We start from the raw sequence: 25,743 nt of genomic DNA on the forward strand, positions 1-25,743 counted from the left end.
CTGGTTTTAGAACTTGGACTGAGAGTTGGATCTCCTGGTTTATAATGCATATTTTGATATGTATAGTTTGGAAAGTCTGGGAAAGTAGGCTGGTGCTAGAAGGCAGAAGTTTGTGGAATACCTAGTCATGGTATTCATACCTCATGTTTGGATTTGAACCTGGGTAATGTGGACTGAAACCTTATATTTCTCCAGAGTAATTAACAACCAAATTATCAATTGAAGGGTAATTCTTCCTTATGATTCATATTTCCTTCTTGAATTTTTTCCCCTGTGGTTTCAACCACATCCCCCTGTCCTGATTTCTGATATACGTCTCTGAACACTCTTTTCTTTTTCTCTCTTCTGACCCTGTACTCTTAAGCTTTGATGTTCTGCTTCTCTTCTTGCTCTTCTCTTGAGTGAGCTCTGGCCAGTTTCATGGTTTTTCGTTTCATATGAATTTGGGTAAAAATTGCTTGTGTAAAATGGGAACTTTATCTTCCATAATCATATATCATTTTGTTTTGGACCCCTGTTCCTGCTGATAGCAGAAAATGGTGGATATAGGCATGAGCACTTATATCAGCTATTTTGGTCTAAAAGTTTCTCTCCCATTTCAAGGGCTCTCCTCTCCATCTCTGTCTCCCAAGATGGCAGCTGGATACGGGAGGAAGCCTAGGTATCTTCACGCCACTGGGAAGGGTTTCTATGTGTTATTGCCTTCTTCTTTTGGCCTCCATTGACTTCAGATGAGGTGAACCTATCCCTGTGGCTTTGGGGGACTTACTGTGGGATCCCTGGTTTGAGCTGTCTTCTCTGTGCTCCCTCCATGAAGTGATAACCTGGTGGACTCACCAGTGAGCGCTATATCCATTTTCTACATTCCCATTGTGGCACATGGGAGCTTTGGACTCCCACCTATGCCGCATAGTCCACAGAGAACTAACTGGGAGTGGGGGCACAATATCAGCCCTACCTTATCTATTCAACAAATATTTATTGAGTACCTATTAGGTGTTAGGTACTATTCTAGGTACAGGGGATACCACAGTGAACACAGTGTTTCTACCCTCACGGGCCTTGTACTAAATGCCCATATTAGCTATATAGTATATAGTGTCGTGATGGTCACGAAGCTTCTCTGGAACTTTCAGTCTGTTCTGGCTGAACCTGACTTGTTCCCTCAAACCCTCTGCTCTGCTTCACTCACAAGGTTCACCTCTGCTGGAGAGGATGTGAGGAGGAAAAACAAAGATTTTTGAACTTGCTTTCTTATCTTCTATCCTTCTCTCTGGCTCCTTCTTTGAACTTCAGAAGACTTCCCAGTTCCCCATCTACACACTAGAAACTGCCCTTCTACCACATCCTCCTCTTGCCCAGGTGTTCTTCATTCAGGACTAGGACTTTCCTTGGGTTTATAGGCCCCAGCCTTCTGGTCTGGTCTCAACAGTATAAGCATTTGGGGAGGAAAAGTACACAATGTTTTCTAAGAATGCCAAATATACTGGGATGTGTTTTACAGCACATCCATTTTCTGAAGGCCTCCAAAACTATGTGTCTGATCCCAGCCTTTCCCTTATGACGGACCTAAATTTTGAGCTGGACATTTACCCATGTGTCTAATAGGTACCTCATGCTCAGCAAGTCCCACAGTGAATGGATTCTCTTTCCTTAACCCAGTCATGTTCTACACCTCATCACCTTAATTTAAACCTGGACATCTTCAATTCATTCTCTCTCAAATCCTACATCCGTTTCATTAGCAATCTTTTACCAGTCCTACTTTTGAAATGCCTGACAAATCCATCTTAACCTTCCAGCTCTCATTCTCATTGTCTCACATTGGGTCATTGCAATATCCAACTTTCTTGTCTCTCTAGTCTCCCCCTCAACCCTAGCAATGATTCAGTGTACCACCTCTGCACTGTCTACAAGGTCCTCAGAAACCATATGCATGTGGAGGGAGAGCCATTTTGTTTATCACAATGACGTTGACTGCTACTGGCACTTAAGGGGAGGCAGCCAGGGCTGCTAATGTTATGCCGTGTACAGAACAGTCCTACACAGAATGTATAAAATGGAACCAGTAGAAGGTACATATGAAGAGATTTATTAGAAGGAATTATCTTATACAGTTGTGGGGGCTGGCTAGGTAATAGGATAGGCTGGCAGGAAGGGCAGGTTGAAACTTAAGGACATGGGCTGAACCTGCTGTCCACAGATGGAGTTTCTTTTTCATCTCAAAGAAGGCTGAGCTTTAAAGACCTTCCAAATGATTGAATCCATTCTACTCAGGTTACCTAGAACCAGCTCCCTCCCTTAATCATCCCCTATGTGCCTACCAAGGTGATCTTTCAAAAATCACATCTGATTTTGATAAATCATCTTATGCTTAAGATGATGAGTAAATGTTCCCATAGTGAGTCCTAGAAATGTACTCTAAGTTTTTGGTAAATTACAAAAGGGAAGATTTCTGTGATAGTCTCATGTTGTCAAACTACTGAAATATGGCGCACATAATTATTATCCTAAATTCCATCTACCTTGGGGCTGGGGGAAGCAGCTAGTAGAGTACTTGTCCACAAGGATTATTATCTAAATCCACCAACCCTTTATAATTTCACTTAAAGAAAAGGAATTCTTCTTGTAGTTTTCTAATACAATCTGTATATGTTCTTGGCAAACTTTATTGACAGGCATTTGATATTAATCCTAAATTCTCAAATATCTTTAAAGTGGACCACATAGGAATTGAGCAAATATGCAGCTACCTGATTCTCATTTTCTTAGTGCAAATTTAAAAAACTGTTGTGCTATTTATTTATCTGAGCTGTTTTATTTTTATTATACCATATGTCATTTACAATTTCTGAGCATGCCACTAAAGGCGTGTGTCTGCAATCCTCTGCTAAGAGATTAAATTAAGCCATGTAGAAAATGATGTATTTTAAAGGGACAATATATTTGTGAACATCTTTGCTTTTATTGTCTGGTTAATTGTTGACTGAATTTCCCCCAAGGCTGTGAAAATGCAACAAATAATGATGCAGTGAAAGAAGTATCGGGAAAAATCATGACTTGTTTTGGCAGTGTTCTATACTTGTGATGGTTTAAGAAAATAAAGCAATGCCTTTTAGGCTCCCGCACAAATGCATACACCATTCTCACATCCACACCATAACTCCCCCCTTGTTTATGGAGATATAATTTCCCTACAGTAAGATGTACAAATTTTAATTACTTAGTTTAATAACTTTTGACACTTGGTTAACTTGCACCCAAAGCGAGATTCAGAACATTTCTGTGAGCCCCAAAATTTCCCTGTTGCCCTTTCCCATACGGTTCCCTGCCCATGGACAGACTTATGATTTCTGACACTGAGGATTACTTTTGCCTCTTATTTTGACTTCATATAAATCACAAACGGTCTGTGCTCTTTACTGTCTGCTTTAGTTTATGTGACCTAATATCACTGAGATTGACCCATGATTTTGTGTTTAATAGTTCTTTGTTTATAATGTTCGATAGTATTATGTAGTATGAACATATCATAATTTATTCTCCTGTTGATGAACACTGTATTGTTTCCAGATTTGGGGTTTTATATAAGACTGCTATGAATTTTCTTATATAAGTCTTCTTGTGCAGATGCTTTCATTTCTCTTAGGCAAATATCTAGGAGTACAATTTCAGGGTCTTAAGGTAGTGGTACATTTAATTCAAAAGGAAACTACCAAGCAGTTCTCCAAAATTGTACTGGTTAGCATTTTTAGGAGCAGTGTATGAGAGTTGCTCAATTGTTCCACATTCTTGTAAACATTTGGTGTTGTCAGTCTTTTAGATTTTAACATTTGTAGGGAGCACAGGAAGGTATCTTTTTGTGGTTTTAGTTTGGATTTTCTTGATCACCTTGGCTGCTGAGCACTTTTACATATGCATATTGATCCTTTATGTGTGTATGTGTGTGTGTGTGTGTGTGTGAGAAATATCTGTTCAAATCTTTGGCCATTATTTTATTGAATTATTTGTCTGTTTTTGTTGATTTTAGGGGTTCTGTATATATTCCACATAGAACTCTGTTGGCAAATATAAGTATTGCAAATTTTTTTTTCCTAGTCTATGACTTGACTGTTTTTTTTTTTTTTTTTTGATGAGCAGAAGTTTTGTTAAATTTTAATTTTGTTGCAGTCCAATTTACTTATTTAGTTTTTTGTTATTGTTAGTACTTTTTGTATCCTGCTGAAGAAATCTTGGTCTATCCCAACACTGCAAAAATTGGCTCTTTTTTATTTTTGTAAATTCCTTCTTGTGATAGATTTTATGTTTGGGTCTATGATCCATTTTGACTTAATTTCATGCATAGAATAATGAAAATATTGAAATTTGGGATTTTTTTTTCCATATGAGTACCCAGTTTTTCCAGCATCATTTCTTAAAATGTCTAATATTTGCTCACTGGTTTTACTACAGGTCTTTGTTGGAAATCCTTTGACACTATATATGTGGATATATTTCTGAACTCTATTCTGTTCATTGATCTGTGTAACTAAGGCCAATACCATGCTATCTTGATTGTGGTAGCTTTTTAGTAAGTCTTGAAATTAGGTTGTATAAGTACTCCAATTTCATTCTTCTTTGTCAAATTTGATATGGCCATTCTAGATCTGTTATATTTACTTATTAATTTTACAATGAGTTTGTCAGTTTCTTTGAAAAATAATGCTGCTATTTTTATTCCTACTCTTTTTTTTTTTATATGGTGAAGAGCTTTGCAATACTTTGAAAAATCAGTCTTTTATTTTGCTTATTCAACAAGACTGATCTGTTCTCTTCTGAGGACTATCCCAGTCTGTATTTTTAACAGTAAAGAGAAGAACTCCATCTTCACAGTGGAGGAAGACAAATTATAAGTGAATTAATATACACTTAAGTACCATGGACAAAAATATAAAGGCAAAATAATAGTGATTAGTAGATGTGGAAAGATAGGCTGTTTTAAATGGGGATGTCATGGAAAGCCACTATACCTGCAAGATATTTGAGTAGAAACCTGAATATGTTAAAAGGGTGAGCTGTGCAATTATCTGGGGGCACAACATTGATGGCAGAGGGAACAGCCCGTCCAAATATTCGGAGGTGGGAGCATGCCTGCCAGATTTAAGAGGCCAGCAAGGAAGCCTGTGTGGCTGGAGTACAGGGAAGCAGGGGAAGGGAGATGAGGATGCTGTGGTCCATGGTACAGACTTGAGTGACATTTGTTTTGAGCAAAGGGGTGACATAATGTTTTAAAGTTATACAGCTGGCTGCTGTGTGTGAATCGACTGCTGAGAGTCAAGGATGAAGTGGGAAGAGGGATAAAAGATGATGGTGATTCTTTGCCTTGGTTTTTAATTCTTTGTTTATTGGCACTTAATCGGTTTGGTATTTTGACGTACCAAGTGTGTGGTTTGACAAGAACTAGACCTTCCCTTATGTAATTCTGTATTAAAAAGGAAATAGTAAGCGAGGTTCTAATCTGAGGAGTTTCTTACACTGATGCCACCCATGTCTAAGAACATACTGTTTCATACCTTAAGCAGTGTGGCTCTGCAACTTCATGTCTTGTTTTGAGCAATCCAAGTTAGAATGCCTTTAAACTTGACTACTTAATGATTCTCTGTGCATGGTTCCTTCTGTATGTTAAATGGTTCTTCTGTATGTTAACTGATTCTGGCTTCCTTTGAAAGGCTTTCAGAAATATTCCCACACATTCAGTTCTTTTCCTGTGGTAGTATGTAGTTTTGAAACAAAATGCTGGTCAGTCAGTTGATATAGACCATATCTTCTGTATTTTTAATAATGTATACCTTCAGATTATGGTGCTGTTTTCTCCTCATCCTTATTAGTGTTATTTCTTCTAGAAGACCTATCTTTGAATTAGGAATAATAGAGAACCTGTTGCAGGTGCTAGATATTTATGGGGAGGCAGTGAAACATTATCAAGCATGGTAAATTTGATAGTGGAATTTTAGACTGAATTGTAATAATTCATCCTCTAATTTACTCATTTTAGTGACAGTTCATTAGTATGTTCTTGTGCTTTTAAGAAGTTCTAATTAAGAGGGTTTCATGATAATAGCAGGGTCATAATTATATGCATTTAATTATATTAAAGCAAAATATTTAGCCTTGTATGAATATTGTTAGGAAGTTCAAAATAAGAAAAATAACTAATATCCAAACTTGAAGAAAACATTTACTTCATTATATGATATTTGTAAATCTTAGTTATTTTCAGCACCTCTCACACCAATTTTTCTGGTTTCATTTAACATTTTGCTCTTCTACTTGATGTACAGAGCCCAGGGACAGGGAAATACTTCAGGGTTTCATAAACAAAGTAGACAGAGGTATCAACCAAACAGCTTTGAAGCTAAAAGATCCCCAGCTACCATAGTAAGGGACCACGCTCCAAGCTTGCTGCTGTGGCCCACCTCTCTACAGTGGCAAAACCAAGTGGCCCAGGGTGAGGTCCTAGACCTGCTGAACTGGTCAGACCACTCAGCTGTGGCCAGGGTCAATATGACCCCCTTCAGCCCTCTTGGTCACACTGGCTGATTTTCTTTTTTAAGTTTTATTAATTTATTAATTTAATTAATTAATTGATTATTATTAATTTTAGAGATAATGAGAGAGAGCATGCGAGTTGGGGGAAGGACAGAGGAGAAGGTGGGAGAGAGAGAGAGAAGCAGACTCCCTGCTGTGTGGGGAACCTGAGTGGGGATGCGGGACTGGATCCCAGGACCCTGAGACCATAACCTGAGCTGAAATCAAAAGTCAGAAGCCTAATCAACTGAGGTTGCCCCTGGCTGATTTTTTTTTTAATACTTTGAAATTTAGGGACTGCATTTTTGCACAATAATATGTAGTCAATGATCTGTCTCATATTTTGGGTTTTCTTTGTGCCGTCATTCATGAAAAGCATGGAATGTGGTTTGCCATTAAAAAAGATCACTTCAGAGGGCGAGGAGTCAAGATGGCGGAGAAGTAGCAGGCTGAGACTACTTCAGCTAGCAGGAGATCGGCTAGATGGCTTATCTAAAGATTGCAAACGCCTGCAAATCCATTGGCAGATTGAGGAGAGGAAGAACAGCAATTCTGGAAACAGAAAACCAAACACTTTCTGAAGGGTAGGACTGGCGGAGAAGTGAATCCAAAGCGATGGGAGGATGGACCCCGGGGGGAGGGGCCGGCTCCCGGCGGGCGGCGGAGCAACGGAGCACAAAATCGGGACTTTTGAGAGTCTGTTCCGCTGAGAGACATCACTCCAGAGGCTAAACCGGGCCGAAGCCCACGTGGGGTCAACGTGGCCTCAGGTCCCGCAGGGTCACAGAAGGATCGGGGTGTATGAGTGTCGCAGAGCTTGCAGGTGTTGGAACGGGAAGGCCGGCTGCAGAGACAGAGCCAACAGTAAGCTCGCAGCTCTGGGTTACCTTGAACCAGCCACAGGCTCCGTGAGCTCGGAGCGCGGCCGGAGGTCAGGCAGACGGGAGTGACTGGGAGCTGTTCTCTGAGGGTGCACTGAGGAGTGGGGCCCCGGGCTCTCGGCTCCTCCAGGCCGGAGACCAGGAGGCCGCCATTTGTATTCCCGCTCTCCGGAACTCTACGGAAAGCGCTCAGGGAACAAAAGCTCCTGAAAGCAAACCCGAGTGGATTACTCAACCCGGACCCTGGTAAGGGCGGTGCAATTCCGCCTGGGGCTGGGGCAAAGACACTTGAGAATCACTACACCAGGCCCCTCCCCCAGAAGATCAACAAGAAATCCAGCCAAGACCAAGTTCACCTACCAAGGAGTGCGGTTTCAATACCAAGGAGAGCAGCAGAATTCCAGAGGAGGAGAAAGCAAAGCGCGGAACTCCTGGCTTTCTCCCAGTGATTTTTTTAGTCTGGCAGTTAATTTAATTTTTTTCTTTTTCATTTTTTTTCTCTTCTTCTGCTAAATTTTTTTTAACTTTTACCCTTTTCTTTTTTAACGTTTTTTAACTAGTTTATCTAATATATATATTTTTTCATTTTTATATTTTTCTTTATTCGTTTTCTTTAATTCTTTTTTCTTTTTTTCTTTCTTTCTTTTTGAACCTCTTTTTATCCCTTTCTCCACCCTCACAATTTGGGATCTCTTCTGATTTGGTTAAAGCATATTTTCCAGGGGTTGTTGCCACCCTTTTAGTATTTTACTTGATCCTCCATATACTCTTATCTGGACAAAATGAAAAGGCGGAAAAATTCAACACAAAAAAAAGAACAAGAGGCAGTACCGAACGCTAGGGACCTAATCAATACAGACATTGGTAATATGTCAGATCTAGAGTTCAGAATGACAATTCTTAAGGTTCTAGCCGGGCTCAAAAAATGAATGGAAGATATTAGAGAAACCCTCTCAGGAGATATAAAAGCCCTTTCTGGAGAAATGAAAGAACTAAAATCTAACCAAGTTGAAATCAAAAAAGCTATTAATGAGGTGCAATAAAAAATGGAGGCTCTCACTGCTAGGATAAATGAGGCAGAAGAAAGAATTAGTGATATAGAAGACCAAATGACAGAGAATAAAGAAGTTGAGCAAAAGAGGGACAAACAGCAACTGGACCACGAGGGGAGAATTCAAGAGATAAGTGACACCATAAGACGAAACAACATTAGAATAATTGGGATTCCAGAAGAAGAAGAAAGAGAGAGGGGAGCAGAAGGTATACTGGAGAGAATTATTGGGGAGAATTTCCCCAATATGGCAAAGGGAACGAGCATCAAAATTCAGGAGGTTCAGAGAACGTCCCTCAAAATCAATGAGAATAGGCCCACACCCCGTCACCTAATAGTAAAATTTTCAAGTCTTAGTGACAAAGAGAAAATCCTGAAAGCAGCCCGGGAAAAGAAGTCTGTAACATACAATGGTAAAAATATTAGATTGGCAGCTAACTTCTCCATGGAGACCTGGCAGGCCAGAAAGAGCAGGCATGATATTTTCAGAGCACTAAACGAGAAAAACATGCAGCCAAGAATACTATATCCAGCTAGGCTATCATTGAAAATAGAAGGAGAGATTAAAAGCTTCCAGGACAAACAAAAACTGAAAGAATTTGCAAACACCAAACCAGCTCCACAGGAAATATTGGTCCTCTAAGCAAAGAGAGAGCCTACAAGAGGTAGATCAGTAAGGAACAGAGACAATATACAGTAACAGTCACCTTATAGGCAATACAATGGCACTAAATTCGTATCTCTCAATAGTTACCCTGAATGTTAATGGGCTAAATGCCCCAATCAAAAGACACAGGGTATCAGAATGGATAAAAAAACAAAACCCATCTATATGTTGCCTCCAAGAAACTCATTTTAAGCCCGAAGACACCTCCAGATTTAAAGTGAGGGGGTGGAAAAGAATTTACCATGCTAATGGACATCAGAAGAAAGCAGGAGTGGCAATCCTTATATCAGATCAATTAGATTTTAAGCCAAAGACTATAATAAGAGATGACGAAGGACACTATATCATACTCAAAGGGTCTGTCCAACAAGAAGATCTAACAATTTTAAATATCTATGCCCCCAACGTGGGAGCAGCCAACTATATAAACCAATTAATAACAAAATCAGAGAAACACATCAACAATAATACAATAATAGTAGGAGACTTTAACACTCCCCTCACTGAAATGGACAGATCATCCAAGCAAAAGATCAACAAGGAAATAAAGGCCTTAAACGACACACTGGACCAGATGGACATCACAGATATATTCAGAACATTTCATCCCAAAGCAACAGAATACACATTCTTCTCTAGTGCACATGGAACATTCTCCAGAATAGATCACATCCTCGGTCCTAAATCAGGACTCAACCGGTATCAAAAGATTGGGATCATTCCCTGCATATTTTCAGACCACAATGCTCTGAAGCTAGAACTCAACCACAAAAGGAAGTTTGGAAAGAACCCAAATACATGGAGACTAAACAGCATCCTTCTAAAGAATGAATGGGTCAACCGGGAAATTAAAGAAGAATGGAAAAAAATCATGGGAACAAATGATAATGAAAATACAATGGTACAAAATCTGTGGGACACAACAAAGGCAGTCCTGAGAGGAAAATATGTAGCAGTACAAGCCTTTCTCAAGAAACAAGAAAGGTCTCAGGTACACAACCTAACCCTACACCTAGAGGAGCTGGAGAAAAAACAAGAAAGAAACCCTAAGCCCAGCAGGAGAAGAGAAATCATAAAGATCAGAGCAGAAATCAATGAAATAGCAACCAAAAAAACAATAGAGCAAATCAATGAAACTAGGAGCTGGTTCTTTGAAAGAATTAATAAGATTGATAAACCCCTGGCCATACTTATCAAAAAGAAAAGAGAAAGGACCCAAATAAATAAAATCATGAATGAAAGAGGAGAGATCACAACTAACACCAAAGAAATACAAACTATTATAAGAACATACTATGAGCAACTCTACGCCAACAAATTTGACAATCTGGAAGAAATGGATGCATTCCTAGAAACATATAAACTACCACAATTGAACCAGGAAGAAATAGAAAGCCTGAACAGACCCATAACCAGTAAGGAGATTGAAACAGTCATTAAAAATCTCCAAACAAACAAAAGCCCAGGGCCAGACAGCTTCCCGGGGGAATTCTACCAAACATTTAAAGAAGAACTAATTCCTATTTTCCTGAAACTGGTCCAAAAAATAGAAATGGAAGGAAAACTTCCAAACTCATTTTATGAGGCCAGCATCACCCTGATCCCAAAACCAGAAAAGGATCCCATCAAAAAAGAGAGCTATAGACCAATATCCTTGATGAACACAGATGCGAAAATTCTCACCAAAATACTAGCCAATAGGATTCAACAGTACATTAAAAGGATTGTTCACCACGACCAAGTGGGATTTATTCCAGGGCTGCAAGGTTGGTTCAACATCCGCAAATCAGTCAACGTGATACAACACATCAATAAAAGAAAGAACAAGAACCATATGATACTCTCAATAGATGCTGAAAAAGCATTCGACAAAGTACAGCATCCCTTCCTGATCAAAACTCTTCAAAGTGTAGGGATAGAGGGCACATACCTCAATATCATCAAAGCCATCTATGAAAAACCCACCGCAAATATCATTCTCAATGGAGAAAAACTGAAAGCTTTTCCGCTAAGGTCAGGAACATGGCAGGGATGTCCATTATCACCCTGCTATTCAACATAGTACTAGAAGTCCTACCCTCAGCAATCAGAAAACAAAAGGAAATTAAAGGCATACAAATCGGCAAAGAAGAAGTCAAACTATCACTCTTCGCAGATGATATGATACTCTATGTGGAATACCCAAAAGACTCCACTCCAAAACAGCTAGAACTTGTACAGGAATTCAGTAAAGTGTCAGGATATAAAATCAATGCACCGAAATCAGTTGCATTTCTTTACACCAACAACAAGACAGAAGCAAGAGAAATTAAGGAGTCAATCCCGTTTACAATTGCACCCCAAACCATAAGATACCTAGGAATAAACCTAACCAAAGAGGCACAGAATCTATACTCAGAAAACTATAAAGTACTCATGAAAGAAATTGAGGAAGACACAAAGAAATGGAAAAATGTTCCATGCTCCTGGATTGGAAGAATAAATATTGTGAAAATGTCTATGCTACCTAAAGCAATCTACACATTTAATGCAATTCCTATCAAAGTACCATCCATCTTTTTCAAAGAAATGGAACAAATAATTCTAAAATTTATATGGAACCAGAAAAGACCTCGAATAGCCGAGGGAATATTGAAAAAGAAAGCCAAAGTTGGTGGCATCACAATTCCGGACTTCAAGCGCTATTACAAAGCTGTCATCATCAAGACAGCATGGTACTGGCACAAAAACAGACACATAGATCAATGGAACAGAATAGAGAGCCCAGAAATAGACCCTTAACTCTACGGTCAACTAATCTTCGACAAAGCAGGAAAGAATGTCCAATGGAAAAAAGACAGCCTCTTCAATAAATGGTGTTGGGAAAATTGGACAACCACATGCAGAAAAATGAAATTGGACCATTTCCTTACACCACACACAAAAATAGACTCAAAATGGATGAAGGACCTCAATGTGTGAAAGGAATCCATCAAAATCCCTGAGGAGAACACAGGCAGCAACCTCTTCGACCTCAGCTGCAGCAACATCTTCCTGGGAACATTGCCAAAGGCAAGGGAAGCAAGGGCAAAAATGAACTATTGGGATTTCATCAAGATCAAAAGCTTTTGCACAGCAAAGGAAACAGTTAACAAAACCAAAAGACAACTGACAGAATGGGAGAAGATATTTGCAAATGACATATCAGATAAAGGACTAGTGTCTAAAATCTATAAAGAACTTAGCAAACTCAACACCCAAACAACAAATAACCCAATCAAGAAACGGGCAGAGGACATGAACAGACATTTCTGCAAAGAAGACATCCAGATGGCCAACAGACACATGAAAAAGTGCTCCATATCACTCGGCATCAGGGAAATACAAATCAAAACCACAATGAGATATCACCTCACACCAGTCAGAATGGCTAAAATCAACAAGTCAGGAAATTACAGATGCTGGCGAGGATGCGGAGAAAGGGGAACCCTCCTACACTGTTGGTGGTAATGCAAGCTGGTGCAACCACTCTGGAAAACAGCATGGAGGTTCCTCAAAATGTTGAAAATAGAACTGCCCTATGACCCAGCAATTGCACTACTGGGTATTTACCCTAAAGATACAAACGTAGTGATCCAAAGGGGCACGTGCACCCGAATGTTCATAGCAGCAATGTCCACAGTAGCCAAACTATGGAAAGAACCTAGATGTCCATCAACAGATGAATGGATCAAGAAGATGTGGTATATATACACAATGGAATACTATGCAGCCATCAAAAGAAACGAAATCTTGCCATTTGCGACAACATGGGTAGAACTAGAGCGTATCATGCTTAGCGAAGTAAGTCAAGCAGAGAAAGACAACTATCATATGATCTCCCTGATATGAGGAAGTGGTGATGCAACATGGGGGCTTAAGTGGGTAGGAGAAGAATCAATGAAACAAGATGGGATTGGGAGGGAGACAAACCATAAGTGACTCTTAATCTCACAAAACAAACTGAGGGTTGCTGGGGGGAGGAGGGTTGGGAGAAGCGGGGTGGGGTTATGGACATTGGGGAGGGTATGTGCTTTGGTGAGTGCTGTGAAGTGTGTAAACCTGGCGATTCACAGACCTGTACCCCTGGGGATAAAAATATATGTTTATAAAAAATAAAAAATAAAAAAATATATATAAAAAATAAAAGTACCCTAGGAAATAGAGAAAAATACATAAAACAAAAAGTGTCCTGGGCGCCTGGGTGGCTCAGTGGGTTAGGCCGCTGCCTTCGGCTCAGGTCATGATCTCAGGGTCCTGGGATCGAGTCCCACATCGGGCTCTCTGCTCAGCATGGAACCTGCTTCCCTCTCTCTCTCTCTGCCTGCCTCTCTGTCTACTTGTGATCTCTGTCTGTCAAATAAAGAAATAAAATCTTAAAAAAAAAAAAGTGTCCATAATTCATCAACACAGAAAATATAGTTAATATTTGATGCATTTCATTTGTATTTTAGCTAACAAGATTATCTTAATATTCAACTTTATTTCCCGATGTTTATGGTCATTGTATCATAAAATTTTCCCTTTATTAAGTATGTTTTTCTTTAGTGTAAAAAAAAAAATCACCTCAGCCAGGTGAATTGCTGTCAAGCACTGGGTAGCCCTAACTTTATGTAACTTAGATCACAGTTATTACCTAAACAAATAGAAGACAGTAGGCAAAGACATAGCTCAAATAGAATGACTATTTTAGAACAAAAGAAATGGTGCCTTCTTTGTGGTTCTAAAGTAAGGCATCTACAGGATATAGTTAGTGTCATGCTTTATGTTTATTTCTCACTTTTTTTTCCCTCTCTCTTGTTCTCTCTGTCTTTCCTGATAAAACATTCTGGGCAATTTAAAAAATTTGCACTATTTTTAATAAAATAGACTCTCTTAATTCTTTCCCTACTGTTGCAGTTAATTTAGGCAATGTCAGTCTGTTACTGTTAGAATTGCTATTCAACTGAAAATGTATTATAATCTGCTGCACACATAAAAAATTACATTATAATGAGCAAAACCGAGCTAAACATAATCGTGCCTATAACAGCACTGTGACAGGAAGTGTCTCCTGTAATGGTGATGATTTCCATATCAGTGATAATTTTATTGTCCGATTTGCATTGTCTTCTTCTTGCTGCCATATTGATGCACAGAATGTGTCCATCCGTTCCTAGGAGCTATATAGATGCCAAAAATATATATATAGTTTAAATATATATAGTTAACTCCATCTCCTATTCCTAGAAAAATCTTAAGTAATTAGAAAGTAAAAGAGATGACAGCAGCCAAATTGCATCCCCCAATGCTGCACACACACTCCACCCCCCCTCCACACACATACACCCAACTCCCTTTAACAGGTTTATGTACTTGCTGGAGGCAACTTTTGAAAATACCTTAATGGCCTCAACCCTCAGGCTAAAAGCATGTAACCATCTCTGACTTTGGCCAATGCCTACTGGGTTACAGGGGCATTTTGTCATTTCTGGGCCAGCCATCTCTAATACAGATGAGTGGAGTTTTATAACTTTTTGTAAGAGCAAAGGGGGAAAAGGAAGGGAGACATTCACTCCTAATTATTGGTGTGTTACCAGATATTCTCTTCAGCTCTTAGAGAAAAATCACAATGTAGGATTCTGGATAAACAGGCAAGATAAAAACAAAACAAACAAACAAACAAAAAACCCAGAAGCTACAAAACCTACTCACCGTATAGGGGAATTCACCTGTTTTCCTGGCCCTTTTCTCCCTTTAATCTCAATACAGGAACTAGTTATTAAGCAGTTGCTATGTACAAAACATTATCCAAAGCATGGGGGGATCTAAAAGAGACTAAAATAGCCCCAGTTGTTCAAGGGAAGAGTTGGTAATAAATTGGGTACTCAAATATCCACAAGGAAAAACTCTGGAAATCGTATTCAGGAAAATGTGTCTACAGTGGCATATCATTTATGTCAAGGTCAAGAACTCTATCGATTTTTTTGAGGCAAAAACTGCTACAAGAGCCTACAGAGGGTTTAAAAAAAAAAAACTTAAATAGCTATACATTCTACATTACTATATCATATCTTCCATGCTTACAGAGTTTGAAAAAGCATCTCTCTCAGAATGTGAATAACCCTTTATTAGATGCTAAGCAAACACGCAATTATTTATGAATGCAATTTTGATGATTGCAAATGACTTCACCTGCAGCCCAACTGGGTCTTGATTATTGGTTGCAAGTCAAAGGTCCTCAAGTCTGGAATGCCTGCATCAGGACTCACAGCTTCTCCTCACTATTCATTTGTCCAAAGAGAAATGTATTATCCGTGTCTGTCCTAAAAAGAAACAAAGCGTTTGCTACAGTTTTGCAAGTTTTAGAGATATATGGATTCTGGCATCCAGTTGCTTCAGTGCAATAAAGTTTTGTCAACTCCCAAATGATCTCTCTCTCTCTCTCTCTCTTTTTTAAAACGTTGATAACATTGACCCATCTTGAGTGTATAGTCCCTACAAAGTTGTAAATCTAGTTATGGCCTTTAGAATAGGGCAGTGGATGATTAATTTTGGATAAGAAAGTCATAGGAGGAGGGGCACCTGGATGGCTCATTTGGTTGAGCAACTGCCTTCAACTCAGGTCATGAACCTGGAGTCCCAAGATCAAGTCCAGCATCGGGCTCCCTACTCAGCATGGAGTCTGCTTCTCCCTCTGATCCTCCTCCTTCTCATGATCTCTTTCTTACTCTCTGTCTCTCTCCCAAATAAATAAGTAAACTCTTAAAAAAAAAAAAAAAAGCCATAGGAGGAAAAAACCCCTACATTTATTTCTATGTACATTTCTGACTTTAGTTGAGGATGTTGGAAGAAAAAGGATTTGTGGATTGGGACAGAAAAAGGAGGAAAGCATGGAAGGAGTTTAGGGAGTTTGGCAGGAAAGTTTTGAGTCTCAGAAGGAGCCTCCTGGATTTGGTGTCAGGGGCTGAGCTTGGGCAGAGCTGAGGCTGACTTTGGAAGCCCCTTATGAGCCTTAAGCACGGGAAAAATATCAGAGAAGCACACATTCAGCAATGCCAAAGAGTGTCCGAAGCATTTTCCATTTTGGGTCTAAGTTCTCAGACCAGAGTAGATCCAAAAGGCAGGCATGAACAATGCTGAGTCACGAAAGTAGGAAGACGTGGGATGGAGGACTAGCCAAAAAAAAATTAAAGTGCTCCGTGAACTGCATGTTGGCTTCAACAAAATGAGAACTATCTCCAAGCCTCTTGGTGAAAGCTTGAGGAAAGAGCAATGAAAAAATTCTCAGGAAACAGAGATAACAAGCAAAAATTTGTTGAACAGTTTGCATGGCACAACATTTCTTTGATATTTGTTTCATTTTTTGTCTTGTTTAGTGAACAGAAACACGTGAAAGCTTTCAGAGGCTGACTTCTAAGTCTAGTCACTCATAACGTCTTAGGTTTGCTTCACCTTAAATTCCATCACTATGGAGTTTTTAGGAACCTCACCCGGTAGCTGTGGGTGTCACTTTCATTTTGGAAAAAAGTATCTGAAAACAAAACAATAAACCATGGACCTGTGTCTCTAGCTTGCATTGGTCATCATTGGAGCCTCTGCCCAGCTCTTCATGTTTCAGGGGACCGCACCTCTCTGCCTCCATGGCCTGGCTGTGTCCGCCATTAAGTTCCCTGAGATTTGAAGAAACTAAGCCCTACTTACCCATTGTGGTTTTGAGACTTGACAGTGGGTTTTTTTTTCTTAATATTGAAGTATAATTGACATACAATGTTCCATTAGTTTCAGATGTACAACATAGTAATTCCATAATTCTATACCTTACGCTTTGTTCACTACAAGTGTACCTACTGTCTGTCATGATACAGTGCTGTCACAATGCCACTGACTCTACTCCTTATGCTGTACCTTTTATCCCCATGATTTAGAGAGAAAAGAGTATTATTATTATTACTACTATTATTTTATTTTGTTTTGTTTTGTTTTTGGAGAGAGAGAGAGAGTGGGGTGGGGGAAGGGGTAGATAGAGAGAGAGAATCTTAAGCAGGTTCCATGCCCAGCATTAGGGTCCAGTGTGGGGCTCCATCCCACGACCTTCAGATCATGACCTGGGCAGAAATCAAGTGTCAGACATTGAGCCACCCAGGCGCCTGAGAAAGAACAAATATTATTAAGATAACTTAAAGGAAAGTAATTTCGGCTTCATTGGTACATATCTTTTCCTTAGTGCCGCACTTTCTTCTGCCAGACTGTACAGACCTCTGTCACTGAGCATCTTGGCATATCCATTCTTGTTTGTCCAGTGGTGCAGCTACACTTTCTTCTTAGTCCTAGACTGAAGGAGCTCTACCCCTGGCATGTGGCTACAATGTTACTGGCACTCGAGCACAAACATTTATAAGAAGGCAGCCAGCATTTTCCTATCCGCACTGACAAGCTTTGGGTCCTGCAGAAGGAAGGAAGGAAAGGCGACCCTAAGCTGGATCTGTCTTGCAGGAGACCTTCGAGAAGGCAAGCCTGAGCAGCAGCAGCAGTGGGGCCGCCAGCCTGAAAAGCGAACTCTCAGAGAGCGCAGACCTGCCCCCCGAGGGCTTCCAGGTCCCCGGCAGTAAGGAGGAAGACAGGGCCTGTGATGAAATCCTGTCGGAGGAGAACTTCAACTTGGAAAATATCGAGAAAGGTATTGCTAGTGAAATGGGGACAGCAGATATGAGCTCTTGACTTCGGTCTCTTTCGAGGCTCATTTGCTTTTCATTTTATTCTGTTACTCTTTGATTCACGTGCAGATATGTACTCAGAGCTAGAGGATGAACTGGACATTTCGGACAACTCCAGCAGCTCCAGTTCAAGCCCTTTAAAAGAATCTACATTCAGTAAGTTTTTGCTGGCCCGCGGGGATCCGGTAGGTCATGGTTTGGGAATCACACTTGGTAGTTGAGTAAATGCCGTCATGTACATAGGCAGAAGTTTGTTCTCCAGGTGCGGCACTAATTAGGACAGGTTGGTCTAGCCCTGTGATGGGCCTAGAGGCCAGCTGGCACTGCGGTCTTCTGTTGCCTCAGCTGTCAAGTGAATAGTTTCATTATTTCTACTAGCAAACCCAGATTCCAACTGGCGAGTGGAGATAACTAATTTGGAGACACACTAAATAACCACAAGAATAATGGAAGTGATTTCTTATGAATCTAGTCTATAGGGATTAGAGACCTGGAGAAGAAATTAGTCCTGGCGTAGACTACGTTTTGTACAATTTTATTTCCATTATGAAGAGATATATTTCAAACACTAAAGTAAAGTAAATATTTTAGTTGTTTATTACTATGAAAAAATGGAATGTGTAAATTCATTCCATACGTGAATTCTGACTCTTGATTTAAAACAGGAAAGTAAATAGTCTGGGGTATGAGGTATGAAAAAGAAAAGATATATTTGGAAAAATGTAAAGATTATAAGGAAAGATAGGATTCAATTTGTTCAAATCTGCAACTGAAAGAAAAGAAAGGTTAAAATAGAATATGGTGAGATAAGAATAATTCATTTAAAAGAGTAGGTTGAAGGCACATTAATTAGATAGGTAGAAATACTCTGAAATAAAGTTAGTATAAACGATTTCCTCTCATTAATGACTATACTATGAAAATCTCATAAAAGAAAGTTTAAAATAGTCTCCCCAAGGACCTAAGTAAAACCCTAAGGAGTTGCTTCGTTTGCTTCATTTTTTGTCCCTGTCCAAACTTAACTGTCCATAAAATAGTGACTAGATGTTTCAGATTTTCTGGGATAATCTGTTTCCATCATTGATCTATTTTCCCACAAATTCCTGCTTGCTAGATAAAAATGTCTTGATTGGTGATTAGGAAAACATGAAAGCTATACAGGAAAAAATATTCATATGTAGCAGATTCTACAAGCAGCTAATTACTGGCTGTTTTGAGATTAATTCAGCTTTGTATGTTCGGGGTAACAGTGGTGAGGAAGGTCAGTGGGAAAGCGAGGAAGGAAAAGTTGAACCCTTAAACTTGTATGTGGTAACTTATACTTATCTTGTCAAGGCCTTTAGGATAATTATGAGATAGATATTTTATTGTATTTTATTAGCTATAAATAACAGAGTTTCCTTTGGAAAAAGGACCTTAAACAATCCTGTCCAGTAAATAGTAATTTGAAGCTTTCTATTTTAACTGATACTTTTATAAATGAAGACCGTCTTTAGAGTATGCTAAATACTGCTCACATAATAGAATGCAGCTTTTTTAAATGAATAAATAGATAAATAAATAAAAGATTTGCACAGGGAAAATGTAAAGCTATTTTTATGTTCTTATTTCAGGCATTTTAAAGAGAAGTTTTAGTGCCTCAGGAGGAGAAAGACAATCCCAAACAAGGTGTGTACATATTGAGCTCCCAGAAGTCTGCAGAGCCATTATTGGTGGCTAAACCAAAACCTCGTAGCCAGAAGTCACCATGGACATGGGTGGTAGAGGCTGATAGACCCACCCTCCCAGCACAGACTGCATTTTACCAGGAGCGTACTGGAAAGTGTACTAAGCTTGGACCTGGGTTTAATCTAGCTTTGTGATCTTAGCTAAGCCATTAGCCTAATGGAGCTCAGGGCTGGACCAGAGAAGTAGTTAGTTATGCATTATGAGGCCATCTGGAGCCCTGGCTCCTTATATCTTGTTTTTCCACAATCCCAATTGTCAATCCCTGATTGACTTGTGCAACAGGGAGATTCATTCAAAGGCTTTGGGGGCCCACATAATGAGGAACCAGGGAATCAAACTTAGGAAGGAATGAAAGTCATCCTCATGGCAAATGTGGCAAACGTGGACCCCATCACCTCCACATCCCAGCCAGCAGGAAGTAGGAGGAGCACATGGAGACGTGCCCCTTCCTTTTAAGGACATGACTCAGGCATTGTGCTCATCCCTTCTGCTCACATACCATTGGCCAGAACTTAATTATATGAACACATCTAGCTGAAAGGGAGGATAAATATGTTTGGGGGATTCTATTTTAAAAGTAAAAAGAACTCTTTTAGGACCACCAGCAATTTCTCCAACAGTTCTCTCTTGGACAAAAGACTAAAATGAAACTATTAAGTCGGGCCTTTTGGAAGTCCCTGATGAACTTCGTGAGGGTGATTTCCGCAACACTGGTGAGGTGGACAGGAGTGGAAGCTCGATCGTGGTGCTTTCAGAAGTTGCAAAAGCAGAGATGGGAAGGAAGCTACCAGTGAGCTGGCCAGTTAGCTGGCAAGCGATTTTTGATGGAAAAGGACCTTCTTAGACTCAGGATGACCGCAGGGTGGCTGGGACTCAGAAGAGGCAGCCAGTGGAGAGGAGAGATAAAGAGGGAAAGAAATTGCTGGAACACTGGCACAGAGTAGTGGAGCCCAGAGAGCAGGTCTGGGAAAGAGGAAGTGACAGCCCTTTCTCTGTGTCTGAAGAAAGGGAGGCAAAGATAAAATTAAGCTAGAAAAGCAGAGAAGAGGGTTAGAAAAGATAATACTTGGTGGTTTCTGGTCATTAGATGACGTTAACTGCTGTGAGGATGGTCTAGATTTGAAGAGGGTGAAGTGAAGAAGAACCGCTATAAAAATGGGCAGACACCTGAGCAGAGACAGCTCTGAGATGAAGGTGCTGGTTGAGGCTGGAATGCATTGAAGCTGCGGGTGACCTTGGTCAGGGCTGCCATGGGACAAAAGGCTAAGGCCATGCTATGCTTCAGCAGTTGGGCTTTCTGGACCAGGCAAAGGAACATGATTCTGATTGACTTGTGCAACAGGGAGGTTCATTCAAAGGCTTTGGGGGCCCACATAATGAGGAACCAGGGAATCAAACTTAAGAAGGAATGAAAGTCAGGTGAGCCGCTGCAATCTGTAGAGGAGACACAGGCTCAGAAAGGCCCTGGTGTTGGGACAAAGAAGCTCCCAGTCTGTTTGTTCCATCCATGTGTCACCTTTCTCAGGATCTGGTGTCCTGTGTGAGAGAGTCGGGGGGGGGGGGCTGGTTTGAATTAACACTCTATTCACTGCTGCGGGGAGGGCTGAGCTCCTGGATCTACTTCCATGAGGGGTCTTTGTTGGAGGGAGCAGGTTCTAGGTGCTAGGCAGCCAGAATGGAACTCTTTTCTGCTTCTGGGCTCAAGGGTGCTGCTGGGAAGAAGAATTCAGAATGAAGAACCTACTTAGCAAAATCCTGAGGGGTTCAGTTGGGTGGCAAAGGAGAGTTCCTATAGAAAATCATTTTTGTAAATACCCAGTAGTGCAATTGCTGGGTCATAGGGCAGTTCTATTTTCAACATTTTGAGGAACCTGGGTATTTACCTTAAAGATAAAAACGTAGTGATCCAAAGGGGCACGTGCACCCGAATGTTCATAGCAGCAATGTCCACAATAGCCAAACTATGGAAAGAACCTAGATGTCCATCAACAGATGAATGGATCAAGAAGATGTGGTATATATACACAATGGAATACTATGCAGCCAAGATTTCAAAAGAAATGAAATCTTGCCATTTGCGACAACATGGATGGAACTAGAGCGTATCATGCTTAGCGAAATAAGTCAAGCAGAGAAAGACAACTATCATATGATCTCCCTGATATGAGGAAGTGGTGATGCAACATGGGGGCTTAAGTGGGTAGGAGAAGAATCAATGAAACAAGATGGGATTGGGAGGGAGACAAACCATAAGTGACTCTTAATCTCACAAAACAAACTGAGGGTTGCTGGGGGGAGGAGGGTTGGGAGAAGGGGGGTGGGGTTATGGACATTGGGGAGGGTATGTGCTTTGGTGAGTGCTGTGAAGTGTGTAAACCTGGCGATTCACAGACCTGTACCCCTGGGGATAAAAATATATGTTTATAAAAAATAAAAAATTAAAAAAATAAAAAAGAAAGAAAATCATTTTTGTTTAGTCAAAGATACAATACCATTGATTACTGATTTTTTTTTTTCACATAATGTTCAGGAATGGTTAGCGTGAAACTTTTCCATGTCCTAACTCATTTCCAGTGTTGCTAGTAACAAAAGCCCAAGGAAAACTGATCCGAGTGCTTAAAATACCAGAAGCATAATTGAAGAAAGCCTACACATTTTTTAGTGGGCCAGTGTGCAGAGGAGTGGTGGTTAGAAGTAATGGAGAGAGCAGGGGAAAGAGAAACAGTCCCAAACCCAAAGGAGAATGGAGAACGAGAATGGGGGATCTGGAGGACTTGGGACTTGAATGGTAAGATCACCTAAGGAATTTCCCGGGCTTGCAGTTCCCTCCCATAGCCTACCTTCTGTCATCTTGTCCTTAAGTCACCACCTCTACCCCTACGTTCCACAGATGTGGAAGCCCCACACAGGAGCCTGGAGCCATGGGAGCTCTTCCTCGTTTGGCCCAGCAAGGGGGGAGACAGGTTTGGGAGACATGGCTATGGAGCTGGGGATCTGAACGCCTGGTAGCATGGAGTCAGTTTGTTTTCTTCAACTCTGGCATCAGAGCTTCTGTCTTAACCACATTGCAAGTTGAATAGATTTTTGTGAGCTGATCTGGAAATCTTTCCAACTGCTTGGGAACAGCGTTTGCATAGGAAAATGTTCCACATGTTTTCCTGCAAAATACTTAGCAAGCGCCCTCGGGAATGTAGCAATTCCCAATTTTGTGATTATTTATATTTCTAAGAACATGATCAGAAGGCTTTTTTTTCCATTATTGGATAATTTATTCATTGATATGAAATTGCTTAAATGTGTAGAAGAAGTGCAAAACAAGTATTTTAGTGCAAAAATACATTATGACATATGGGTTTTACTCCCTAGTTAAAAGAATTTTATGTTAAAATGGGAATTTCCAATCAGATAAATTTATGCATCTTGAAATTGTTAAATAATTCTAGTCTTTTTTTTTTTTCTCAAAGGACTCATGGAATTGTGTTATTTGCACAAATTCAGTTGAAGTCCAGACCTTCAAAAACAAAAGAAACATATTTATTACATGTTCTAGAGTTTGATATGTTTTTTTTTTAAAGATTTTATTTATTTATTTGACAGACAGAGTTCACAAGTAGGCAGAGAGGCAGGCAGAGAGAGGGAAGCAGGCTCCCCGCTGAGCAGAGAGCCTGAGGTGGGGCTCTATCCCAGGACCCTGAGATCATGACCTGAGCCGAAGTTAGAGGCTTAACCCACTGAGGCATCCAGACGCCCCTTGAGATGGTTTTTAAAAGCTAGTCATCATCTTAACATTTTATAGCTAGTTGGGTGAACCAGAATCAACAGAAAGGAGAAGTTCAAACTGAAGCTCATTGAAAAAGGGGATATTACAGAGTGTAATTACATTAACCCCTTTGAATTGTGGCTAATGACCACGTCAGCAGGTAGAAAATGGGAAATAACCCAAATGTTGAGATTGTTGGATCAGAAGTCACATCAGTGAATAGGACCGAAGCTAAAATCATATTTGAAAACTGTACTGTGTGTGGTAGAGTGTGACATGCCATCAGGGAACTCGGTTTGTTTTAAGACAAGCTCTCTTCCCTCAAGGAACTCAGAGTGTAACAGGGAGACAAGGGCAGACTTCAGAAGAGAAGAAATGACAAAAGACAGCCTATGATTCATGCCAAATGAGAGGAAAGAAGATTAATGACTTTTGATTTCCTTCCAAGCAATCCCCAGAGCTTCTCTAAATTGAAAAGAGACAACTCTAAAATGTACTTATGATTCTTTAAATTAAAAGACATTAAATAAAGCTTGAGTTATTTGCAATCTAACTTGTTTAGGATTTTTCTGGGTTTCTTGGTTTATACCAATAAGAAGCCATCCTGCAGAATATTTAGAAGCTAAATGAGAAGTTAGAATCTAAAAGAAGATAGCCACACTGCGTACTAGAAAATATTTAGAAGCTAAATTAGATGTTACGATATAAAAGAAAATAACAAAGTGACATAATAGAAAATATTTAGATGTTAAATAAGAAGTTAGAATCTAAAACAAGGTAGCAAAGCTTCAAAATAGAATAAAGATACATAGAAAATCAAGCCGTAGAGATTTTTTGGCTCTTCTATGCCACATATGAAATGGTAGACCAGTTAAAATGAGACCCGGAGCAGCTCTCCTTCTTGGGAAGCCTTACTGGCTCTTTAAAAAAGAGAATCGGTCTCATTTAGAAAAAGCCACAGGTAAGTGCATGTTTGACCTGAGCATGTCTACTAGAGCTTAGAATTCAAACTTCATCCTGGCTAACTAGTTCAAAGAGAAAACTTAAGAATAAATTTTGAATTTATGTCAACACAGATATCAGGGCCCAGAGTTAAGCCAATTATCTGCTGAAAAACCAAGTTACCTCCCTAATAACTCACCATAGACTTGCAAATGGAACTAGGCAGGGTAGCTTCTGCCCTCCTTTGAGAGATACTGTTATCAAGGCTGATGAGAGGAAACATCCCATTAGAACTGGAAGGCACCCTGGTGATCCAGGTCATCACCAGATGATGAAATGCTTTTCAGGACTATAATTAATCACAAGACCAAGAGAGAGCTAGTTCTCAACTATTGGAAGTTCTATGTTCCATCTATTAATTACTCAGCAGAAATGACATGAAATCAACAAATAATTCTTTTGGGCTCCTTTCCTTGCCAAACTCCTCCCCAGATCTCAAGCCTCCATCCTCAAGTCACCAAAAGTCCTAGAAGCCAAACTGAAAACAACCAGATCATTAGAGAGAACTCCATTCCTCAGTCTGGAACTGGAGCCATTTACAAAGCAGAGATGAATCTCCAAACCCCCATTCCCAAGACTCCAGATGAAATCTCCCCCATCAGGATGCCATCCATATAGCAACCATTCCCAATGCTTTCCTGGCTCCCCAGAAAATCTGGAGAGGTCGATGGAGCAGTTTTTATACTATAGCAGTGGACCTTGGGGAGCTTCTAGTTGACCTACATTTCCTAATAATAAACAGGTCATTCATACTGTATGTGTATTCACGTAGTATAATTTGCTTTTAGGCTTTTGACTTACTACAATAGACAGTTGATTTTACACCTTCATTTTTTTACATCTTTGCATGTTATTGGAGAATCATTAGCAGAAACATCACCTGGCATACACTTACATTTTTCCATTTGAATGTCACCAAATAACTGCTTTAGTTGCAATAGACCTATTCTACTAAGGTCTAATAGTTTGTTCTCCTGAAGATGCGGAACCATGAGATAACTAGAACAAGAAGTTCCAGCTAGTAAATAATGAAAGGCAGATAAAAATGAACTTAATGGTGTATTTTTTATATATTGCTTTTAACGAATGCACACAGGTCATGTGATGGTCTAGTTGAACAACTTTTCTTAAATGAGAATGTGAGAAGTTTGTTTTAACAGTTTCAAAGAGGTATAATTCACACAAAATAAACTGCACATATTTAAAATGTGTAATATGATAAGCTTTGAATATGTATATCTCTGTGAAATAACAATTAAGATGGTGAACATATCCACCTACAAGTGTTCTTGTGTCCATTTTTACCTTCCCTTATGCTCCTCACTCCCCCACCCCAGGCATTCATTAATCTGCTCGTTGCACTCTAGATTAGT

General features: G+C 39.9%; 1 protein-coding gene across 7 annotated transcripts in view; it reads left to right on the plus strand.

The window, feature by feature from the left end:
• Positions 1–25,743, plus strand: part of NEK10 (NIMA related kinase 10) — a 239,980-nt gene that overhangs the window by 160,793 nt on the left and 53,444 nt on the right. For all 7 annotated transcript variants that reach the window (XR_004281324.1, XM_032324693.1, XM_032324792.1 and 4 more), the window contains 3 exons: positions 17,660–17,843; positions 17,950–18,036; positions 19,494–19,548. Coding sequence is in view for 6 of the 7 variants with exons in the window: in XM_032324693.1 (XP_032180584.1) it covers positions 17,660–17,843; positions 17,950–18,036; positions 19,494–19,548 (326 nt within the window). In the remaining variant the exon portion in view is untranslated. The remainder of the gene's footprint in view (positions 1–17,659; positions 17,844–17,949; positions 18,037–19,493; positions 19,549–25,743) is intronic.

The sequence above is a fragment of the Mustela erminea genome, chromosome 1 (genome assembly GCF_009829155.1).
Source record: "Mustela erminea isolate mMusErm1 chromosome 1, mMusErm1.Pri, whole genome shotgun sequence".
In the NCBI taxonomy this organism is placed as follows: domain Eukaryota; kingdom Metazoa; phylum Chordata; class Mammalia; order Carnivora; family Mustelidae; genus Mustela; species Mustela erminea.